The sequence below is a fragment of the Emys orbicularis genome, chromosome 7 (genome assembly GCF_028017835.1).
Source record: "Emys orbicularis isolate rEmyOrb1 chromosome 7, rEmyOrb1.hap1, whole genome shotgun sequence".
Taxonomy (NCBI): domain Eukaryota; kingdom Metazoa; phylum Chordata; order Testudines; family Emydidae; genus Emys; species Emys orbicularis.
The window spans coordinates 55,391,365-55,416,089 of NC_088689.1; the positions used below are offsets into that span (position 1 = coordinate 55,391,365).

The window sequence follows — 24,725 nt, forward strand, 5'->3', positions numbered from 1 at the left end:
ATAAATTGCACCAATCTTTCCAAGAAGAGGATCAGTCAAATGACAGCTGAGGTATAATGTATATGTGAGCTTCAAACACATTAACAGATTTCTTTCCCTGATGTACTTACATTATAGCTTTTACTGACAGCAATAATGAAGATATGAATCACCTTTTTAAGCTTACCTCTCCAAACTCCCTTGCTCAGCTTACCATAAGCATCCTAGAAAAATTCTACCCTGCCATACAATGCAGTATAATTACATAACCACAGTACTTGAGATACTGTGCAACTTTCTGAAGTGTGATTTGCACAATTCAGCTCTATGCTTACATTAATTTACAGTGGTATGTTTATTTACAGTCATGTTGTAAGGATGAGGGGCCCAGATAGAAGCTGCCATCTGACTAGCCACAGAAAGGTAGTGAGTTACATGCCTTCTAGTGGTAAGTAATCACTCTACAATTGTGATAACCATCATTGTTCTTGACAAATTAATCCTTTAAAACAACATAAAAAGTTTAGACATATCCTATGGGCAGTTTAAAGGTGATTAAACAGTTTTAGCTTTAAACAGTCACAACAGGAAACGTGAATATAATGATCTGAAAGCATGCAATACAGGTGTACTAACAACTTTAGAAGTGAGTATACAATGATCTGGCTGAGATGCTATCATAAGAAATTTACCCCCAAGTAACAGGTTTTACCCACATATGTTATGAACTAGTCTTTCCTACTGTCTGAACAGAGGGGCCACAGTTGACCTCAAGAGGATAGCCTACAGTGCAAAGTCATGTGGAAAAATAGTAGATAAGTATCTTTTCCTACATGGAAACGCATTCACATGCCACCAAATCCCCATCTTTTACGCAGTCTCAAACTAAATAAAACTTCTATCTAGTTGCCTTACATGTGCTTGATACCCAAAATAAACCCTACTCCTTAAAACTCTGACAAAGATTAACATATAGGAGTCTCAGTATCCTTCATTTTCCAACAGTGAGGTCCATCTTATTAAAAACTTTATTCCAAAATCTAAATGCAAGTGTTTCCTTCAGAAAGTAGTCTGCTCCCTCTGGTGGTAAGTCAACTGTAACCACTTACCAGGGATACGACCATCATGGCCAACTCAAAGTATTACCAGGTTTCCAATCAGTTACATTTTAAAAATCTAAACTAGTCACACAGAAGAAATAAGTAGTTTATGAGCATATAGCTGATGAACACAGCTTCTTTCCACAATTCCCTCCATCAGAGAGGCCAATGCCTTAGAAAATACAAGGGAACGGGGAAAGAAAGGAAAGAGTTGTACCAGCTCACTAATGTGAATTTCAGAGCCGAGAAGTTTAGATATATTTCTTAATTCAGTGATCAAGAAACTTACTGTGGCTTTTCTGGACAAGTTAATATGGTACCCATTAAAGACATAATTGGTTTGGCAGGAAAGGCCCACTATTCTTAAAGCCATCCACATTCAGATAGCAATGTTGTTTAAATCTCTGCTTCAATATTTAGTATCAGTAGAAACTGCTGAGTGAGATTCCTAAAGATTAAAATCATCATCATCATCATCATCATGTTCCTATTACGCCTCTGGTGTTTAGGGCAGTGACAAAGCTCCTCCACTCCGGTCTGTTTCTGGCAAGTCTTTCAATGGTTCCCCAGCTCTGCCCCAGGTTTTTCAGGTCGGTTTCCACAGCTCTTTGCCATGTTGTTTTCGGGAGACCTCGTTTTCGCTTGCCTTCAGGTGTCCATCTTATTGCTACTCTGGTGATGGAATCAGTTTCCATGTGAAGCACATGACCGATCCATCTCCAACGCCTCCTGGCAATGATGGTGCTCAGATCCTCTTGGCTGCACTGTGTCAATAGATCTTGGTTTGAGGCATTAAATGGACATTCTTCTCATCCCTTGAAGACCTGGACTTTACAGATGATGTCGCTCTCTTATCACATACCCAACACCATATACAAGAAAAAACAACTCGACTCAACACATTCAGCCAGCAAATTGGACTGAAAATCAACCGCAATAAGAGATATCATGACCTTTAATATTGCCTCACCATCACCAGTACGGATACAGAATTATGTTCTCACCAGTGTAGAAACATTCACATACTTGGGCAGCACCGTTAGCCAGGATGGTGGAACAAGCCAGGACATCCGGAACAAAACCAAAGCCAGGAACACCTTCAGGAGCTTAAATACAGTCTGGAAATCATCAAAATACAACACCAAAACCAAACTCAAGATTTATCAGAGCTGCGTCTTTCAACACTACTTTATAGTATAGAATGCTGGGGAATGAGAAAGTATGACATGTCCAAACGGTCTTCATTCCATACAATCTGCCTCAGAAAAATCCTCCGTATCTTTTGGCCCAGAACAATCTCAAATCAAGATCTACTGACACAGTGCACCCAAAGATTAAAACAGCACTGTTTAATTAAACAAATGAGCGCAAGAATTTTATGGTAAACTTCAGTTAGAGGAAAGAAGACCCACCATAAATAATTTTCAAGCTTTTTTACAAATATTTATTATTGGTCATGTCAAAAATTGGTTAGTGGCCCTGCCAGACATCCCAACTTAAATAAAAAGCCCTCCCTCCCTCTTAACCCTTCTCCCAAGCCTCTCCTGCCCTTGTGGCTCTTTCCTGTCAATTCTGAAGCAGTCAATTTTCCCTATCCTCCACTTCTCTCAGCTGGCTTCTGCTTGCCAGGAAGAGGAAACAGAATCCTACTCACACAGCCCTGCAGATCCAAAGCAGCTATGTATGTAGTCCGTCGATTTGACAATGACGTTTTCATGCTCTCTCGTTGTGGATTCTGGAGTGACTCTGAAGTCAAAAGCATGACGCGCATGCTCGTGAGCAGATTGGGCAGATAAAGTCATTGGTGAGCATCTTGGTAGCTATAGAGGTAGTATGACTTTTCCCTTGCAGCTAAAAATCGATTATATCTGTCCTGTTCAAAGACTTGAAAAGCTCGGAGTGTTGTGTGTTGCCATGCTGATCTATTTAACACAGCCTTCTCAAGATCATCCGGTTTTGTTGCACTGAAGTGTATGCTGTTCTTGATGCTGTCTTTGTAGCGCTTTCTGATGCGGCCTTGATTCCGGTGTCCTTATGCCAATTCTCCATAGAAATTTTTTCTGGGGAGTAGATATTCAGGCATCCTAAAGATGTGTCCAACCCAGCATAGTTGGGCTTTTATCAGCATGGCCTCAATGCTTACGGCATTTGACTTTTGGAGAACCTCCAGGTTGGTAATTTTGTCCTGCCAGAGGATCCCCATAATGGTGCGCAGAGACCGCATATGGAAGGCCTCTAGCGGTTTGATATGCCATTTGTATGGTGACCAGGTCTCACAGCCGTAGAAGAGAGATGTGAGCACAAACGAATTAAAGTTTTATTTTTGTTGAGAGGGTTATGTTGTGGGATTTCAGGACTTTGTTACGTAACTTTCCTAATGACGGAAGCTCTCTGTATCCTCTTCGTGATCTCTTTGTCAAGAGATCCATCATGGGAGATGTTGGTGCCAAGATAGGTAAAACTGTCAACTTGCTTTAGTTGGTCTCCATTAATGGATACGCTAGGGGATTTGACACAGAGCAATGAACAGAATTGGTGCAACACCACAGTTTTCTCCAGGTTGATTGTGAGGCCAAACAATTTTGATGCTTCAGCAAAGCGATCTCCAAGGCACTGGAGATCTCCCTCTGTGTGTACCAGGAGGGCACAATCATCCGCAAAAAGTGCTTCTCTTATTAATAGTTCTGTTACTTTTGTTTTTGCTTTTGCTTTAAGTCTTCTAAGACTGAAGACTGAGCCATCGTGACTGTATCTGATGTATATGCCTCTGAGCCCATCTGTAGCATGTTTGAGAACTTGGGTGAAGAAGAGGTTGAACAGTACAGGGGCAAGGACGCAGCCTTGTTTGACTCCAACTGAAATAGGAAAGGAGTCAGTGAGTTCGCCATTAAAAAGTACCTGACCTCGCATCCCCTCAAGAAATAAACGAATGATCTTTACCAGTTTTTGTGGGCAACCAAGTTTGCTGAGGATCATCCATAATCCTTCTCTATTGACTGTATCAAATGCTTTTGTCAGATTGATGAAAACACTGAACAGATTCATGTTTTGTTTGATACTTTTTTCTTGTATTTGCCCGATACTGAAAATCATGTCTGTGGTGCTATGATCAGGTCTGAATCTGCAGTGAGTCTCGGGTAGATTGGCTTCTGAGACAGGTGAAATCTGTCAGGTTCAGGAGGACACAAACAAAGATTTTTCCAGCGACAGATTACCGTGGGATCTCTCTCTTGTTATCACAGACAATTTTGCTGCCTTTATTTTTAAATAAAGGCATAACTGTGGCATCTTTGAAGTCTTGTGGCATTTCTTTACTGTCCCAGACGTCGGTAAGGCTCTTTTGGAGTGTTACCACCACTTTTGGACCCACAGATTTATATATTTCTGCCGGTAGCTACCAAGAGTAAAAAGTCGTATCTTTCAACTTTAGTGACCAAAACTTAATGCAAAGTATGTCTGAGTAAGAAGGTGCCATGCTTAGATCTACATTTTTTAGTTATTGGTTTTTGTTTTTAACTCTAAATTAATCTTACTAAAGTTTGTCTGTGTATAGCTTACACCTCTGCAGAAACTGGCAAAACAAGTTGGGTTTATGGAGTGGGAAAAGGAAGCAAGGAAACTCTCAGTGCTGTAGAGTTTACTCTTTTCCTGTGCAGTGGTTCAGCTCTTTTTGATAAATGTTTATTTTCCCATTTAAGAATTACAAAGAAGATACTGCAAGAACCTTCCATAAATGGACAGATGGTATTGAAAAGTACAGAGAAACTTAATTTTTACAGCACACAAGTCTTAAGTCATTGCCTTGAGTTCTCAGGAGCACATAACGGACAGGTTGTTGGGTTATAATGAAATATGTATTTTTATACTTAAAGAACATTTTACTGTGCTGGCAGTATACTATTTATAGTGTCTAGCTTTTAGTTTCCTTGAGGACTTGGATTTTGTAATTTATGAGAGGGCAATATATTATCATTTAGCAACCTGAACTACTTTTTGAAGCCAAGTATTCTTCTGGATTTTATTATTTTTTACAAAGTAAGTTTCATGTGTGCAGTACAAGTACAGGAAGTTATTCATAACACTTATTTCCATAGCTAACTCAAACAGGCAGAGTGCTGTGTAAGAGCAATCTACTTGACTGATTTATGAAATTATTCAAAGTCTTTCCCCACAGGGTTGTTATTTTCCCCCATGAATAATTGACGATGCTTGAGAGACTGGCCTGTTGGCTCTAGAATACCACACCCAATGTCAAAGATTACAACAACAAGTTGTAAATGCTTTGCCAAGAGGCACATGGTCTCAGCAAAACACAGTCATCCCTTAAACATGCATTCTATGCCAGAGATGAACAAGCAATAACAGGTTTATAGCACTATGAATGAAAGTATGAAATCAAAAAAAATAAGCTATGCCCTAAAGAACTATTTTAAATGACTGCAGAAACCAAGAAAGGAAGATTTTTCATTCAGAAGTAGCAGAGGTTGAGCTAGTTATGAGATAGCACATTAAGCATTCTTTTCTATAGCTTCAAAGAGTATATTAGTATGCTCAGCACATCAGGGAAATTGTAAACCTGTATAAAATCTTTGAGATCCAGTGATGCATGCCCCCTAGGGGAAACTCAAGAGCTCAGAGGGCACAAACAGTACAGCCTTTTAAAAACTAGGCCAGGGATCGGCAACGTTTGGCACGTGGGCCGCCAGAGCTAGCCTCCTGGTGGGCCGTGCCAGTTTGTTTACCTGCCGCGTCTGCAGATTTGGCCGATTGCGGCTCCCACTGGCTGTGGTTCGCCGCTGCAGGCCAATGGGGGCTGCGGGAAGCTGTGGCCAGCACATCCCTCGTCCTGCGCCGCTTCCTGCAGCCCCCATTGGCCTGGAGTGGCGAACTGCAGCCAGTGGGAGCAGCGATCAGCCGAACCTGCAAACGCAGCAAGTAAACAAACCAGCCCAGCCCGCCAGGGGGCTTACCCTGGCAGGCCGCATGCCAAACGTTGCCGATCCCTGAACTAGACCAATACAGCAGAACCTCAATGATACGAACACCAGAGTTACAAACTGACCAGTCAACCACACACCTCATTTGGAATTGGAAGTACGCAATCAGGCAGCAGCAGAGACCCCCCCCCAAAAAAAAAATCCAATCAAACAAAGCAAATACAGGACAGTACTGTGTTAAACAGAAATGAATAAAAAATAAAGGGAAATCGTATTTTTTTCTACATAGTAAAGTTTCAAAGCTGTATTAAATCAATGTTTAGTTGTAAACTTTTGAAAGAACTACCATAATGTTTTGTTCAGAGTTATGAACATTTGAGAGTTACAAACAACCTCAATTCCTGAAGTATTGGGAGCATAAGCTTTCGTGGGTAAGAACCTCACTTCTTCAGATGCATCTGAAGAAGTGAGGTTCTTACCCACGAAAGCTTATGCTCCCAATACTTCTGTTAGTCTTAAAGGTGCCACAGGACCCTCTGTTGCTTTTTACAGATTCAGACTAACACGGCTACCCCTCTGATACTCAATTCCTGAGGTGTTCATAATTCTGAGGTTCTACTTTATTTTTTTGTTTTTGTTTGGCTGGACTGTTTAAAGGACACACTTAAAGAGCCACCAATAAGTATCTTATATACACTCTGGTGCTGAAACATCAGAAAAAAATTAATTTGAGTACTTGTCTAACCAACAATTATGTTTTCAGACAGTCAGAGCTAGTCGCTAAAAAAATCTAACTATTGACTATGCAGGGACAAAGCAGCCTTGCACAATCATAAGCAGGATATCATCATTAAGGGTGCGATTTAGTCACGGATGTCACGGAACCCGTGACTTCCAAAGACCTCTGATTTCAGCCAGCGCTGGCTGGAAGCTGCAGGGAGTTGGGGAGTAGCCCCACCGCTTCTGGCCGCCAGGGGGGACCCCCCCCCCAGCTGTTGTGAGAGGCAGGGGGGACCCCAGCAGATTGGAGCTCCCAGCCCCTCCTTCCCCCAGCTGCCCAGGCTACCCCATTTTGTCATGGGTATTTTTAGTAAAAGTCACGGACAGGTCACGGGATTCCGTAAATTTTTCATTATTGCCCGTGACCTGTCTGTGACTTTTATTAAAAATATCCATGATAAAAACTTAGCCTTAATCATAATAACTGGAAGGCATAAAATTCAAGTTTTTCTGCTTTTGCTTTGTGGGTATCCAAACACAAATTGTTCTCTTGCTCTATTCTAGTTTTGAAATCTACATTAATTCTTTCCTTGGTAATCTGAAAACATCTTGATGCTTTTGTAGCACCTGTGGTATATAGAGGATTAACTGTGTGTGATCAACAGGGTATTAACACAATACACACAATTCCACAGTCGCAGTATTTCTCCAGCTTGACAGTGTCACTTCAACAGGCCCTGCAGTGATGTCTCAAACACTCAGGCACTTTAACAATTAAGACTAGCCATTCATAATTGTCAATATATAGATGAACAATTTCAGAGAAATCACTGCAATAACTGATGCAAAAACCTGAGATACTGTGCTTTAAAAACATTTGATAAATGGTAAAACTTCATTAAGACTTTAAAGAGCTAAATATATGGGCTTTGAACAGAAACACTATCTTTCTTCATTGTACAGAGATGGAGTATTTAATACAGTATTTAATTTAATACAGTATGTAACAAGTAGTGTTAAACTAACAAACTAGTTTAGCTAAATAGTCAAAAAGGACTGAAAGTCTGATTTTAAAACGCAAGCCAATTCTGAATTTTGTCCGTCATTAATCACCCACCTTATTGTGCTTTCATATTGTTCTAGAACATTGTATTTTACAATAACTCCTCACTTAAGTTTGTTATGTTCTTGAAAAATGCAACTAAGCGAAACGATATTAAGCAAATCCAATTTCCCCATAAGAATTAATGTAAATAGGGAGGGGTTAGGTTCCAGGTAAATTTTTTTCACCAGACACAAGACATTATATACATATACAGTATATATTTTAAACAAGTGCTAATCAGAGGATTGTCTGGGGACCTGCTCATGAGCTCCCTGAGCTTGTCCTAAAACAACCGTGTTGATAGCAGGTGAGATATTTCCCAGAGAATCCCTTGCTGCTAAATGATGAACTAGCACTTGACTGAGCCCTCAAGGGTTAACACATTGTTGTTAATGTAGTCTCACACTCTACAAGGCAGCACCAAGGAGAGAGACAGTAGTTGCAGGGCAGCAGCTGCAAACACTTCCCTGGGGAAACTGAATGTGATGATGAACCCACGCTATCCCTCTGGAGCGCACCACTCCCTCCTCCGGATGGTGCATGCATGGCTGCACAGGCCCCAACTTTCCAAAGTCCCGGGGGGGAGGGAGGGGCGTGGAAGGGTGTGTGCGCTCAACTCCCGGCTCTACCCCAGGCCCGCCCCCACCCCAGCCCTTCCCCTGAGCGCATCCTTGCTCCTGCCCCCCAGAGCCCCTGAATGCCCACAAAACATCTGATTGCTGCGGGGGGAGGCACCGGGAGGGAAGGGGGAGGCTGTGCTTTGCGTCCTCCCTCCTCCCCTTCAGAGTCTCATGAACACCCGTGAAACAGCTGATTGCTGCGGATGGGAGGGGGGAGTTGCTGATCCGTGGGGCTGCCGGGGGCGGGAGGTGCTGGGGGGAAGGACTGGAAGGGAGCTGATGGGAGGCTGCTGACCCACCCTGGTTCCAAGCCCCCACGGCCAAACAACGTTATAAGGCAACATTGTGCAACTTTAAATGAGTATGTTCTCTAATAGGTCAGGGATGTAACAACGAAACAATGTTAACCGGGACGACATTAAGCATGGTCAGAGTTACCAGGGGCTAACGACCGATCTCCCTGAAAACTTGTTTGCGGGTCTTTATTTTTAAATACTGCTGTGAAAAGAGGAGGACATTGGACCAACGGTTTAATGCAGTTTGAATATGACCATACTATTTGTTCCATTATATGCAACACATGAAAACATGTCAAATGACTGCAGAAGCTGCTTCGTTTTTGGAAATTGGTCATATCAACTAAACTTTTACATTGTGATGTCTGAAGAGGAAGTCTTCATACTCTTTTTTCATAAACATGACCTAAAACCCCATGATTAAAGTGCTATAGTTACATACACAATTAAATAAAATTAGAGGACTAGTCAACAAGGCAATAAATCTCTGGCATAATGTTGGCTGGGTTTCCGCAAAGAGCAAGGAAGCTCTTTTACTTTGAAGCATTTGCTCAGAACTTACATAGTGTCCTATGGTATTGGCGTAGGTATCTGCAATCCAGGACATCTCCCTCTCACCTGTGCTCATATCGGGGGCAGGAACATCAATACCAGGCCCTATTAGCAAGAGTAAAAACAAGTATCAAGGATTAAATACAAATATTTATCTTCAAATTCTCTATCTCCTCTCCTTGGTGTGACAGCTGGAATTGGTTGAGATGACCTAATTTCATATTTAAACCTCAGTTATTCAAGGAAGAGCAGACCATACTTTTAACAACTGTGGATTTTAGACACCATATCTTGTTTTAGTAACCTGGCAAAACCCCTTTAAGCTATCGCAATCATTGACTATCTGGTCCACATTTTATTTAATCAAAAATGTAGTTAGTGATAAAATAACACATTAAAAGTGTGTTTGTGCTTTTGCTTTATTTATCTAGTATATTTCACGTAGACCACAGTAGAAAGGAAGGAGAGAAAAAGCTACACATATACAACATACTTGGCATAACTACACTTGATTTTAAATGTAAAAGCCGTATACTTCAGTTTCATTCTTCTTTACATCAATGTTCTGAGTTTGGGTAAATTTTCTTGCTTGCAAATACTTGATAGGCTGTTCTAGATATTGCTGTCTAGTTTATTGATACTCATTTCTTATTCATTATATCAGAAGTAACCGCTTAAAAATGGAAGAGCCAAGGCATCTTTCATGAAGAACATTCCTGGAGGCATCTTCATTTTTTTTTTTTTCTAAATTAATGGAGATATCCTATCTCCTAAAGCTAGAAGGGACCTTGAAAGGTCATCGAGTCCAGCCCCCTGCCTTCACTAGCAGGACCAAGTACTGATTTTGCCCCACATCTCTAAGTGGCTCCCTCAAGGATTGAACTCTCAACCCTGGGTTTAGCAGGCCAATGCTCAAACCACTGAGCTATCCCTCCCCCCTTCATGTACTACCCTACCAGTAATTTTATGTACTCTTCTGGGTAACTGCTTATGGACTGTGCTAAACCAAACTATTTGAAATAAACAAGATCTAGATATCCTTGGCAAGAATTTAAACAAACCAAGCCCCCTTTTAATTTTCCAAAATTTCAAACAAATTACACAGCATCTCAAAATCAATCAATCAATCAATCAATCAAGACATTCTATCTAACCATTTCAATTGTCAATGCAGCTTAGCTACCACTAAGTACAATACACAAATCATTTATCATTTTGATAAATATATTTGTATGGACGCTGACAGACTCTCATGCATCCTAGAAAACACATACTTCTGCCCATGTAGACAGCAATAAAATGGAAGATACATGAATATGCTTGTTGGGACATCTATTGGGACTTTGTTTTCTTAAGAGATCAGGAATGAAAGAAAAACCTTGCCTTATTCCTCTCCTGCTCCTATGAAACCAAGAGCTCTTTGCCTGCAAGTGTTCCAGCATCAGTTCAACTGGGAACTCTCTTCAAGTAGATAGGCTTAGGTGTTCAAAGAGATTGAATGAAATGGGTCACCTATAAATGTCCCCACACAGGCTATGGGTTCACTTCATTTCTTTTGAAACCATCTCTGTGGTTGCTATGGGGTGGATCTTCCATTTTCTTTCTCTGATATCAGCCAAAAGCCTTGATTTTGAGACTACAGGAAACAGGGTAGTAGTGAACAGTTCAATCTAAAAGACCATACATAACCAACCATATTTCAAGTGTGACAAATTATGTGTTCTGAGCTAACCACAAAATAAGCATAGTGCTACACTTATCACCTAAACTATTTTAAACTTTCATAGAAAGTGTACTACAACTCGAGAGTAAACAGGAAATTTAATTATTTCTAAATGGCAATGTCATTACCTTAATATGTACAAGGCAGAATTGGCATAAATCCTTTATTGCTAGGTACTCAGCACTTTGACATTAGCCGAAGCATGTTTGCATCACAGAGCCTACATCATACTAAAGATACCAAACACCTTCTTAAAAGCAGAAATTCAAATAACGATGTGCATCAATCTCACATTAGACAAGAAGAGGTTAATAAAAGCCTGTAAGCTTAATTTGCCTTACCCTGCTACGCCCACAGAAGATGTCAAGCATGGAGGGAGAAGTTAAAAGGGCTGAACCCAGCTCAGTGGGGAGCTGACCAGGAAGGAGAGCAGATGGCTGGCTATCACTCAGTAAGAGAATTCTGCAGCGAGAGAACTGGATTTGGACTGTTGGCAGGCAGAGCCCCCCTGAAAGTAGGCCTGTAACAGGGATCTCAAGGCAGTTGGGAAGGTAAATGGGAGCAAGTGAGTCCCCTCAGAATTCTCTATTCTGCAGAAGGGGCTGCAGGAAGACTCCTGCAAGGTCATGGACTGCCCTGTCAGGGAACCAGAGAGAACTTCTACAGCAGAACCAGGTGGGTGGTAGAAAGCACTAAAAAGCTCTGCAGTGAGCCAATGGAAGAGGCTTAGAGACAGAGGCACTGATACACTGTGAACCCAGGAAGAGGCTATGGCCAAGACCCAAGACAGGGCAAGTAGGAAGTGGTGCAGGGATATAGCAAGGGATCTGTGTAGTCAGGCCCTGATTGCTTAGAAGAGTCCCTGGACCAAAATCCACTGGAGAGGGAGGGCCAGAGTTCCCCTACCCACTGAGGAAGGTGGAACAGAAACCCCTTTACCTCTAGTCAGGACTACTGAAAACCCCGATATCCAGAGTAAAGATCAACAAGTCCTGAGTTGGACTGAAGGCCCAATGTGAGATTGATGAACTATTGTCTTACTCTGCACTATATCTGACCCCATCAGAGGCCAAGTCTCAAGAAGTGTATCACAACAGGGCTGGAGCAGCATGTTTACAGGATACTATCTAGTCTATATTGCTAACACACATGAAATTAGATTCCCAAGTTACAAGTTTACTAGTATCAGGGACATAGCCACAGGTGAGCCGTGGCCTACCCTCTTAACATCCAGACCCACCCAAATCTGAGCAAGGATGTAGTGCTGCCACAGTGGCCCGAAGCGTCACTTGGGCACCTGAAATTCAGGATGGAGCTATGCGCCCACCCTTCAGAAAGCTACGCTCCGGCAGCTCTGCCTTGCCATTTTCTGAGCCGCCTCACGCGTGTGCCCAGCTCGGCAGGTGAAGCCCTGTGTCAGGGGGCGCCAGAGCTAGAAAGAGGGCATGGCGTAGGGGGAGAAGCTGAGCTAGCACAGAGTCATTGCTCGTCCATCCAAAAGTCAGGGCCCACCCAAATTTCCACTCCTAGCTATGCCACTGACTAGTATCACTGTACTTACATACCAATAAATCCCTTCTTTGCCAGCTCCATAGTAAATCTTCTTGTGATCTTTTCCAATTCATTATCCTATTAAGAAAATATAGTAAGTGCCAAAGGAGTCACCAGGATTTGGTATAAGTGTTAAAAGTCAGCCTAAAATTTTCCACAAACATCATAGTTTTTTTTAAATAAAAAGCTGTTCATGCGTTTACACATCGATTTCCATGGTGTCTGCCTGGTAACTCCCTTTTTTTGTACGGTCAGTATAGTAGGTGAATTGCCTAGGGAGGTCTCATTTTCTTTATATTTTCAATTATTCAAAAGAAATCATGAATGCATCAGGGAAACACAGGTAAGGACACTGTTTGGTCAAATATTTCAGTGTTTAAGAAAAAAACTTGTAAAACAACCATTTTCCTAGCAAACAAATGTAATATAAATTAGATGTATAGTAGATGACAGCAATCAGTCCTGATTATTGCATAATTAACGCAAAGTTTCAGTAATTCATACAAATATTAAGTTTATTTGAACTTTGACATTTCATGTAGTGGCTATTCTAGTTCTATAACATCTGATTACCGGAAAACATGGCTGCAATTGGCTCACTTTAAAAATTAGTATGCAAATCACCCACATTATAGAATACTTAAGACTTTAAAAATGTGTCAACCTCATTGCTAAAGAAAGTTTATGGTACACTAAGTGCAAAATTATTCTGAGAAGAAAGGTAATGTTTGGGATTAAGCTTTCTGCATGAATAGCATCATTTGAAAAAAAAAAAAAAATCTAGGCTGCAGACTAGTTGCATTGCCTTTAAGTTTCAGGAAAAGACTTTGCAAATTAAATGATAAGAGTATTTGACCTTTTACACAGGGAGTTCTTAAATATCAAATTGTTTTTGATACATCTTTGCCTGCCAGTTGTACACAGTGTATTCCTGGGGGAATTCTGCACCAAAAAATTAAAAATTCTGCTAAATTCTGAAATTTTATTTGTCAAAAAACACACAATATAATCACTCCAGTTTACATTATTTTGGTAATTTATTTGAAAATATCTGTCAACAAGTATGTCAACAATACACATAACAACAACAAAAAGATTTCCCCAGGCATAGACAGTTAAAGAAACCCCTATGACAACCCAGTTCCAGTTGGGGGGTACTGGAGGGGGCTGCGTGGGTGCCCCCAGAGCTCCCTCTCCCCTTCCTCCCCCCTCGAGTCCAGCCACAGGGCATCCCCCTACCCCAGAGCCCAGCCCTGGGGCATCCCCTGGCCCAGACACCTACACACCTCCAGAGCCTTTACTCCCCCCAGCTTCTTTACTGTCCTGCCAGGGGAGGTGGTGTGGTGCATCCCTGCCCTTCCTCACTCTTTGCCAGAGCTGGGTCTCCCGGGCCCTCTCCTGTCCCCGGGAGAATGAGGATCGGGCCTGGCAGCCAGAGTGTGCAGCCTCCATCCCCACTGGGCTGGGCATGCTGCTCATTGCCAGCAGGGCTCTGCAGAGTCCAGCTGCCCCTAGTGGCAGCCAGCAGCTCTGCAGCCCCAGTTCTGTGGGGGAAAACATGGAATTCTGTGCAAATTCTCCCAGGAGTAACACAGAGACTTCATTTAATCCAGGGGTGGGCAAACTTTTTGGCCCGAGAGCCACATCTGGGTGGGGAAATTGCATGCAGGGCCATGAATAGGAAGGAAGAATCCCATGCACCGCTACAGGCTGGGGACTGACTGGCTAAGCAGCCGTTCTGCAGAAAAGGACCTAGGGATTACAGTGGACGAGAAGCTGGATGTTGCCAAGAAGGCCAACGGCATATTGGGCTGTATTAGTAGGAGCATTGCCAGCAGATCGAGGGAAGTGATTATTCCCCTCTATTCGGCACTGGTGAGGCCACACCTGGAGTAATTGCGTCCAGTTTGGGGCCCCCCACTACAGAAAGGATGTGGACAAATTGGAGAGTCCAGCAGAAGGCAATGAAAATAATTAGAGGGCTGGGGCATATGACTTATGAGGAAAGGCTGAGGAAACTGGGGTTATTCAGTCTGCAGAAGAGAAGAGTGAGGGGGGATTTCATAGCAGCCTTCAACTACCTGAAGGGGGGTTCCAAAGAGGATGGAGCTAGGCTGTTCTCAGTGGTGGCAGATGACAGAACAAGCAGCAATGGTCTCAAGTGGCAGTGGGAGAGGTCTAGGTTGGATATTAGGAAACACTATTTCACTAGGAGGGGGGGTGAAGCACTGGAAAGGATTACTTAAGGAGGTGGTGGAATCTCCATCCTTTGAGGTTTTTAAGGCCCAGCTTGACAAAGCCCTGGCTCGGATGATTTAGTTGGTGTTGGTCCTGCTTTGAGCAGGGGATTGGACTAGATGACCTCCTGAGGTCTCTTCCAACCCCAATATTCTATGATTTTAGGATAATGTAGGGCTGGGGCAGAGGGTTGGAGTGCGGGAGGGAGTGCGGTGTGCAGGAAGGGGCTCAGGGCAGGGGGTTGGGGTACAGGAGGGGGTTCGGGCTCTGTCCTGGTGCTGCTTACCTTGAGCGGCTCTGGGGTGGCAGTGGCGCGCAGCGGGGCTAAGGTAGGCTCCCTGCCTGCCCGCCCTACCCCCATGCCGCTCCTGGAAGTGGTCAGCACCACGTCCCTGCGACCTGGGGGAGGGGGAGGGCAGAGGGCTCTGCGTGCTGCCCTCGCCTGTGGGTACCTCCCCCGAAGCTTCTGTTGGCCACGGTTCCCCATTCCTGGCCAATGGGAGCTGCAGGGGGCGGTGCCTGCCATTGAGGCTAGCGCGCGGAGCCCTCTGCCCCCCACGGGCTGCAGGGTCATGGTGCAGGCTGTTTCCAGGAGCGATGCGGGACCAGGGGAGGCAGGGAGCCTGCCTCAGTCCCGCTGTGCCATGGGGCTGGCAATCCCGCAGGCCGGATCCAAAGCCCTAATGGGCCGGATCTGGCCCGCGGGCCATAGTTTACCCACCCCTGATTTAATCTCTTCTAAGGAAGAAATAGGTGGATTTCTACTGAGCTTTCAATGCTGTCCTACAAAAGAGCTTTCAAACTCTTCCCGTTTACACAATATATGTATATAATTTAGACTTACGGTATAGTTCTTGGTATTGATCTTAACACCAGCCTTTGCACCGCCAAATGGCACATCTGTAAAGGAAAAGAGTTTCATTTTTCAAGATAAAGGTAGAACAGAAGTGACAAGATCTTTAAATTATGCAAAAAAGGGGGAGCTTCTCTAAGTTTGTGTAAACATGCATATTTGAAAGTTATCCGTCACTAAACCCTCACTGTCAACTGCGAAGCTGACTCTGCCACATCCACAGCACAATTTCACTAATATGTTCACTAAAAATTTACATTCTGTTCATACAAGGGGCAGTCTTTTCAGATTAGTTTGAAGAAGGTCTTCTAAACTCAGGAAGTCTAAGATCTATTTAAATCTATTTCCTTCAAGTTTTGCTGTTTATTAAGGACACTTTTGTTAAAATACAATCTTAGACCTTCCTTACAGCCCCATCTACTCAATCATGAAATAAGTCCTTATGGTCAAGTGGGATGTTGCCATGAGGTACTAACATATTAAGCATGGGATAATTTTACTGAGAGATGAAGCACAGTAGAAGAGCTGAATGTAGAGAACAAAGTACTATTCAAAAACATGTAGCTTCAATAATAGCAAAGGAAATACAGCACTATAGTTACTGGGTAAGCATTCAAAATCACTTGTTGCAGATTTTAACAGGTTAGATTTTAGTAAAAGGAGATTAGTATCTAAAAATAACAAAATTCAGTCCTTCAGCTATTTCACAGTGACTTAAATCAATGCTAATTCAAATAATTATTATCCATACTTGACAAACTAGTATCACTTACCAACCACAGCACATTTGTATGTCATTAGAGAGGCCAAAGCTTTCACCTCATCCACGCTAACATCTGTGCTGTAACGAATACCTGAAAAACAAAGGAAAACAAACAAGAAGAATGAAGTGAGTTTGCAATTAGTATTTGAAAATTGCAAACAGCAACTCTAGGACAGTGGTCTCCAAACTTTTTTGATCGCGCACCCCATCAGTAAAAAAATTGAGCATGCACCCCCTGCCACGCCGAAGCAACAACAAACAAAACAAACAAAAAAGCTCCTCCTGCCACGCGCCCCACTTTGGAGACCACTGCTCTAGGACACCAGCCCACTACATGCAAGTGGGCAATCTCTCAGCTTGTGAAGATTGAAGTAAGAGATGATGTACAACAGCCTCAAAATAACAAAAGCCGTGTAGGAAATAAAATACAAATCATTAACTTCAAGTTAGTTGTTTCTGGTAGTTTTCAATAGTAGAAATGAAAGGGGCACTTAATGTACACCATATAGTTAACTTGGGACAAATGGTGTGCCATTAAACGAGGGGCAGTTGAGAGGTATTAAAGGAGAGGGACAGCTTTCCTGTAGTAAAGGTTTAAAGCTTAACTGTTCTAAGTGCTCTAAAATACATAAAGTTAATCAGATTGCCTTGAAATTTGGTGTGTGTCATGGAGGTACAGGGTAGAGTCAGTGTTCCAAGTTTGGGTCCATTTGACTACGAGGTTCTAGAAATACATCCCCCAGAAAGAGAACAGCTTTTCTTTATGTTGATGCATTCTGGCAACTTTTTTTTTTTTGCGCTCACGGATAGATATCAACTTGCATAGGATACCACCAAAAGCTGTTCTTTCCCCTATCATTAAATCCACAGACTGTTCTCATATCCCACCTCACAACTGAAAATACCCATGGGAAGATGACCTCAGTGCCCTGCTACTGACACAACCTACACAATTCTGTACTGTAATGATGAAGACTGGAACCTCAAGGTACACATCCACCTCTTTCCTTTGATAAAGCACACAGGGGAATCAGATCCAGATTTCATTGAAGCATAATTACAACTCTACTATGCTCCTCAAACTAATCCCCAGATCTCCTCATCACAATCACAACTCTTCCCAAGCTGTTCCAACTTATTCCTTTACCATTCTGTACAGCTAGGACAGTGAATGCAGCTTGAGTACATGCAGATAACTCCCAATGGCTATTGCCAGCTTGGGGGGAGTGGCGGGGGGCGCAAAACTAAGGTTTACCCTACTCTGTACTTCCTGGTGTTCAGAAGCTTGAGTTTTGCTGAAATCAACATTCTGGAAGGACATGAGCTATCACTAGGCAACCTTAACTCTGTGTTAACAAAGCTTGCCATTTAAGAATCAGTAGCTTCCAGAATGAATCATTCAGCAACATAATGCTAAAGTTTGCCAGGATCCCTCTAACCCTAAGCGTTGCAACTCATTCACTTTATAGAAAATGAAGTGATTTGTCACTGGGCATGGAGACTTTTACAATAAAAGATCTTGAATATGACCTTGCAGGTAGGGTAATGCAAAACAGCTTTTGTAAAATGTGAAGGGCTTGTAATATTTTGTATCTTTCTGACTTAGAGGCAGTTCAAAACAAACTGGAAGCTAATTTCACAAAGGTTGGGAGTATAAATTGTGTCTAAGAACTTTTATTTTTTTCTGATTACTGAAGCTGAAGACAGTGTGTCAAATGTCAGAAATTGGTTTTTAATTCTTTTTATATTTAATTTACATGGCAGCGTCATACTGCCTTATCAAGTTGCAGCTGCAAAGTAGGTAACTTTTTTTAGTCAACCCTAACTGGGTACATAAATAGAACTCTAGATGCTTAGACTTGCAGTTTAGAATGTGAACTTAGTGCCCACAAAAGCCAAGGGATAACAGCACAAGGTTGCAACCAAAAGTAGCTACTATGCAAGTTTCTCCCACAGCTCTACAGAGTCTAAATTCTAACCTACAATGATTCTCTCCCTAGTCCTATGATTCTTGAGCATAGGCTGTAAATTGTGCCAAACTGGGGAGTGGGAGGGGGAAGGCTGTAGCAGGGACAGAGTGTACACTAGAAACTAGAAAGACTCCACAGATTTCCTATTATCCAAAGAAGAGCACAAATCCAGGTCCTCAGACGTGAAAAGCATTATCCAAAGTAAACCCCTGAGCTCCTATGAAAGCCATTCCTGAATGCACTGGAAATGATCCCAAGTCTACAAAGAAACTGAGTGCAGCTCAAAAGTTTGCGGCCAAATTTCTGCCCTCCTATGTGAATATACTTTTCAATAAGTCTAACAAGAGTTATAGGGCTGAATGCTTCCCTCAGAACAGGCATATGATTTTAGTTTTTATCTGACAGTAAATTAAAAAAGACTGTTAGATTTTTCATTGCAAATTCATTACATAAATGGTTAGTGTTGAGACTAGAAATACCACAAACTGTTAGAGGAAATTTTAAGTTTTAAAAAAGGTGCAAAGCATTAGAATAGTAATGTTTAATTACTGAAATGCAGTTTACATGTTCTCCCCAATCTTGCTCTGATAACTCAGAGGAAGCGGAATTCACTACCTTCCTGAAAATACTTCATCTGGAACGTATACTACATACGGCACAGCTTGTTCTGACTGAGAACAACATTCCATTTTTGTTCAGTTTTTCCTGACACACCCATCTTTCTAGGACATGCTTGCCACTCAGTGTCAAACTAGAAGTGGCTGAAGCACCATCTACACTAAGTAGAAGCCAGCTTTTCTGTAACCAGGTTATGATATGCTTATTTGACTTAGTTACAGACTTCTGTCCACACAGCAGCTGTTTCAACTATATGTCAAACAACATTTCTACAGAGATGTAGACTACCAGTCCAACTCCATTTGGCCATGCAGCAGAAGACAACTTTAATGTAGTGGACAGACCCAGTCTCATACTAGTTTTTTGAATGGATGTATCCAAAATTTGGAAAAAAAAAAACATTCTATGCTTGCTGAACTTGCTGGACACTGATGCAATTATTTTTCTCAGTTTAAACAGGGTTTAAGCCAATATTTACCAGTGTCCTGTCCTAAACTAGTTTTTCCTGGGAAATTGCCAGCCCTTTGCAGGAGGATGCACAAAGATAAGACTTAATTTCTAGTATACTAAGGACTTCGGTGAAATCTAGTTTGACAACTTCCTAGTTTAGCAAAAGACTCAGTGCAAATTAGATTGGGAAACAGCATTGCTATGCATCTGGAAATCCCTTCTGCACTGTGTTCCCACTTCTGAAAACTTGTGCACATTTTTCACATTAGAATAAAGAACAAAGCTTGAAGCAATCCAACAGTTTATGGCACTCCAAAACATTTAAGAAACACCATGAAGACTATCACATACAAGCTGCACACCAAAATTAACATTTTAAAAATCCTAGCATGGCCCACACAATGTCTCTTGAACCAGTAACTTTTAAAGACAGTTAGACAAAGTTATCTTTTGTAATGAAAGTCTTAAGTTAGAGCATGACTCACAACCATGGAAAATACTTTCCACTGGAAAAAACCCAGAAAGTCTTGTTTATAAGTGAAGGATTTTCTTTCCCCACCACACCCAAAAAAAGTTAAGCCAAGCCACAGTACAGTAAGTTATTAGTTTCTTGTTCCTTTTCTTTACATTGTTTAAATTGCTTCAAATTCCAACCTACTTTTCTATTTAATTGCTGAAGAATAGGGAAAGACATTCATATTGCAGGGTCTCAGCTTTTAAACCCGGACACACACAATTTTCATTACTGGTCAGTAGTACATTAGAAGAAGAATAAAGGACTGATTCCCCCAACCTGTGACTATGATGTAGAGAGACAGGCCAGAGGCAAGCCAGTCAGCTGAATCACCTTTAGTCTGAATTGTTAGAGAGGTTAAAAATTAGATCATACCAGAAATATTTAACTGTATAATACATCAGGAAAAGCCCATACCAGCAGAAGGAAAGGAAAAAGTAGTAAAGATCATAAGTAGCATGTTGCCAAATACAATAATTCACTAAATATCACCTACCTCACCAGTCTGCCATTCTAGAATTTTTTTTAGACAGAAGAATAGAATACAGGAGGTTTCAATAGTGCCAAGTACATTGGTGCAATAAGTTAATTCCACAGGATAATGTGTAAAAGAGTACTATCACTACAGTTAACCATCTAAAGCAGGGGTGGGCAAACTACGGCCCATGGGCCAAAGCTGGCCCATCGGGGCTTTGGATCTGACCCGTGGGATTGCCACCCCTGTGGCGTCGCGGGGCTAAGGCAGGGTCCCCTGTCTGCCCCAGCCCCGCGCCGCTCCCGGAAGCGGCCGGCACCACGTCCCTGCAGCCCCTGGGGAGGGGTCGGGGGGGGGAGGGGAAGAGGGATCTGCGCTGTCCTCGCCTGCAGGCACCGCCCCCCGCAGCTCCCATTGGCCGGGAACCCTCCTTCACCGTTTCCCGTTCCCGGCCAATGGGAGCTGCGGGGGGCGGTGCCTGCAGGCGAGGGCAGCGCAGAACCCTCTGCCCCCCCCGACCCCTCCCCAAGGGCTGCAGGGACGTGGTGCCGGCCGCTTCCGGGAGCGGCACGGGGCCAGGGCAGGCAGGGAGCCTGCCTTAGCCCCGCTGCGTGCCACTGCCACCCCAGAGCTGCTCAAAGTAAGCGGTGCCGGGCCGGAGCCCGCACCCCGAAACCCCTCCTGCACCCCAACCCCCTGCCACACCCCTCCTGCGCCCCAACCCCTTGCCCTGAGCCCCTTCCTGCACACCGCACCCCCTCCCACACCCAGCCCTGCATGCAATTTCCCCACCCAGATGTGGCCCTCGGGCCAAAAAGTTTGTCCACCCCTGATCTAAAGCCACCAAAGTTGAACGTGTACTCAACAATTACCCCTCCAACATATAACAGGACAGAAGTTCAATAATTTTTGGATCGGAAAGAGTAAGTGGAGGCTTTTGTTTTTTTCCTCATGTATTCAAGAAAGGAAGCCAAAGAAATCTTCTCTACTGGACATACTAAAGCCTAAATCAGATCACACTCTGGCAGATCCCTAGAACATATTTTTAATGTTTGACAAACTCAGATTTCAAAACAGACTTGCACATCTCTCTCTGTGTCTAAGTATCACCCTCTAAGGGTCATGGATGATATATTCACAGATGCTAAAGCCACAAGGGATCATTAGATTACCTAGTCCAGTGGTCTCCAACCTTTTTCGTCTGGCGGGCGCCAGACGACGAGCCACGGAGGACCGTGGCAGCGGATGAGCATCCGCCGAAATGCCGCCGACAAATGACAACGTCAATAGGCGTCGCCGCCGAAAGCAGCGTCATCCAGAGGCATTGCCACTGAAATGCCATCGAAAATCGGCGGCATTTCAGCGGCGACGCCTCTGGATGCTGCTGCTTGTCGGTGGTATTTTGGCGGATGCTTGTCCACCAGCCAGCACACGGGCACACTTAGACGCCCCGGCGGGTGCCATGGCGCCCACAGGCACCGCGTTGGGGACCCCGACTTAATCTGATCTCCTATAGATTGCAGGCCATTAAATTTCACCCAGTTAACCTCTGTATTAAGTTCAAAAGCTTTTATTTGACTACAGCATAGCTTCCAGAAAGGATCCTTGGACACCAACAAACAGTATAGCAAGATGAAATGGAAACTTTAGATCTGAATTTCTTCTCTTTACAAGTCCTGAATCAGTTTAGATGAGATCTTTGTTAAAGGATGTGTCAAAACAGAAGCTACTTATAAGCATAAGAACATCTTTTGGATTCTAATGTCAATGGAGTCTGCAATGGTGCTCTTATCTACAAATCATACTCCAGATGTACAGCAGGCGTATTCAGCCTAACCAGTTTAAATAGGAATTACAGAAATGAAGAGAACTGTCATAAAACAGGTACCAGCAGGTACCCCATGAAAAACCTTGATTTTTTAAGTGAAAAAATTCAATCAACCTGGTTTCTAATCCAAGACTTGAATGTGTACAAATTTTAATGTTAGGCATATTAATATGCCTTGGCTTCTGAAAGAAACTGACAGTATGTTACTTTTAGACACTACAGAATAACCAAGTTTCAAATGCAAATTAGATTTCCAGGCATACTGAGAACCTAGTGATGATTAATAAAATGTACCCATTTGCAAGTGGATACATTCAGAATGTTTCTAGACCCTTTGAGTTTAGTTATCCCACAGCATGATCTCTACATTAGATACTCCAACGTCTACAGAATATAAAGTAGTCCTTCCATTTAAGGAGCAAATAAAGGTTCTCTAGTCACCATAGTAACACTTCATAGCAAAACATCCCAGACCACTACTCCCACTGAATTAAGCTTCTTACAGAACTCAGCAAGTTTGAATAAGAGTTCATCACGACTTGGAAGCGTCCTTCCATCTGCTGGTTTGAATCCACTCATGTAAAGTTTAGGGTTTTGTTTTCTACTTTGAATTTCATCTCTTCAAACAAAAACAAAAAACAACACCACACCCCCCCACAAAAGAGAATCAAGATTGGAAGGGGATACAAGCTTCAGGCATTTTAAAAGATCATAATTTACCCCCCCCCCCTTTTTTTTTTAAAGTGTACAAAATGTACTTGTTCTGTACACCTCTCTATATGCAAAACATATAGGTATCAGAAAATAAGCTTTTTCATGGCAGGGACTATCCAACTCTGATTGTACAGCACTTACCACAATGGGGTCCCAGATCCCAACTGGGACTTATAAGAGCTACAGCAAATAGATATTAATTGTAATCCCACATTAGCAACAGCTCTTTTGATGCTGCAACGATCAGTTTAAATCGGCTTTCATTGATATAAAGTAATTCTGCTATAGATACTCATTTTAGATATGTGATCTCCTGGTAACATTTTCACATGGGTTAAGTTTGGGAAGAGTACAAGGGAAGAGGTTAGTTGGTTTTTGTACTAAAGGATTAGTCCATATTATGGATTAACCTTCAATTGCATATATAGAAGTACCACAACCACCAGCTTTCATATGTGACACTAGGAATAGAACTCTTAACTGCCTGCTCCAACATGATTCACAGGCCTCTTCAGAATGCATGGTCATTTTTCCACATGTGAAAGTTAACCAAGAGGTGCACCAAGGGTTCCATACCAGGACTCGTGTTTAATGTTTATTAATCAGCTGGAAATGGGGGTGAGCAGTAAAGTGGCAAACTTGCAGATGGAAAAAAAAAATAGGTTATTTTAATGAAACTCTAGAGGGACCTAACAAAGCTAGGTGAGTGGGTAATACAATGCAGGATAATAGTCATTGTTGACAAATGCAAAGTAACTTGCATTGGAATAAAGAAATTTAACTACTCATGCTCATTCCTGGGTTCTAAATTAATCACCCAGGAAAGAGCATGAGTAAACTACATTAAACGGAGATTTAAAAAAGGGAATAAAATCCCTCTTATTCCCAGGGATTACCCAACCACTAAATTAACAAGTGGTTAGTTAGGGTTAGGAAAAACCCTCTCTGTGGGTAGATTAGTCTACAGTTGTCTATAATAGTGATTCTTCCATTTTACTTTGACGCATCTACTAAAGGTCATTGTTAGAGCAGATACCAACTGTATGGACCACCAGTTTATTTCTCTGACAATTCCTGCATTCCTAGCAGAAACAGCTCTGCTACTTCAGACCTACTTATCTGCACGTACATTCCCTCTTTGGATGGCTTATTTCTTCCAGGAGAGCAGTGAAACAAGAGTGTGTTTATTAATGGCCTACAAAGATTCATTTTAATAAGCAGTGCTTGTTCAAGTGCACAGAACATTAAGTAAATCATTCCCTACCAGCAACCAGAGAAGTCAACAGTAGCTCTTCAAATCTGATATTTAAATGTATACCCACAATTGCATCTGTTCTAGCATGCCTAGTTTCAACAAAAGGGGAATGCTAAACCTAAATGATAATGCTAAGACCTAATGCTAAAATAAGGAACCATTATGTAAAATATACACACAAACTTAGCTATTGGTAGAAGTTGTATCACCATAACATGGCTCATTTCCATCAGTGTTTTCCATAAAAGTGTCCATAACTTGAAAATTAAGTTATTAGCTTTCAGGGTTCATTTTAGGTTGCAAGTGTCATATGGTGTGCAAAATCCCATCTGCTGTATGGCCCCCAGTGACAGCTAGTAGCGTGAGCTGCACTAGAACTGGTTGACAATTTTAAAGTCCTTGTGGTAAGGGCCTGTAACTTTTTAAGGCCTGATCTACATAGTTTTTGCACTGGTATAATTATT

At 42.4% G+C, this 24,725-nt stretch overlaps 1 protein-coding gene across 1 annotated transcript in view; it reads right to left on the reverse strand.

The window, feature by feature from the left end:
* Nucleotides 1–24,725, reverse strand: part of GLUD1 (glutamate dehydrogenase 1) — a 49,977-nt gene that overhangs the window by 14,272 nt on the left and 10,980 nt on the right. Inside the window, exons 2-5 of the mRNA XM_065408754.1 lie at nucleotides 16,448–16,528; nucleotides 15,666–15,721; nucleotides 12,598–12,661; nucleotides 9,320–9,414 (exon numbers count right to left, since the gene is read on the reverse strand). Coding sequence (XP_065264826.1) covers nucleotides 9,320–9,414; nucleotides 12,598–12,661; nucleotides 15,666–15,721; nucleotides 16,448–16,528 — 296 coding nt within the window. The remainder of the gene's footprint in view (nucleotides 1–9,319; nucleotides 9,415–12,597; nucleotides 12,662–15,665; nucleotides 15,722–16,447; nucleotides 16,529–24,725) is intronic.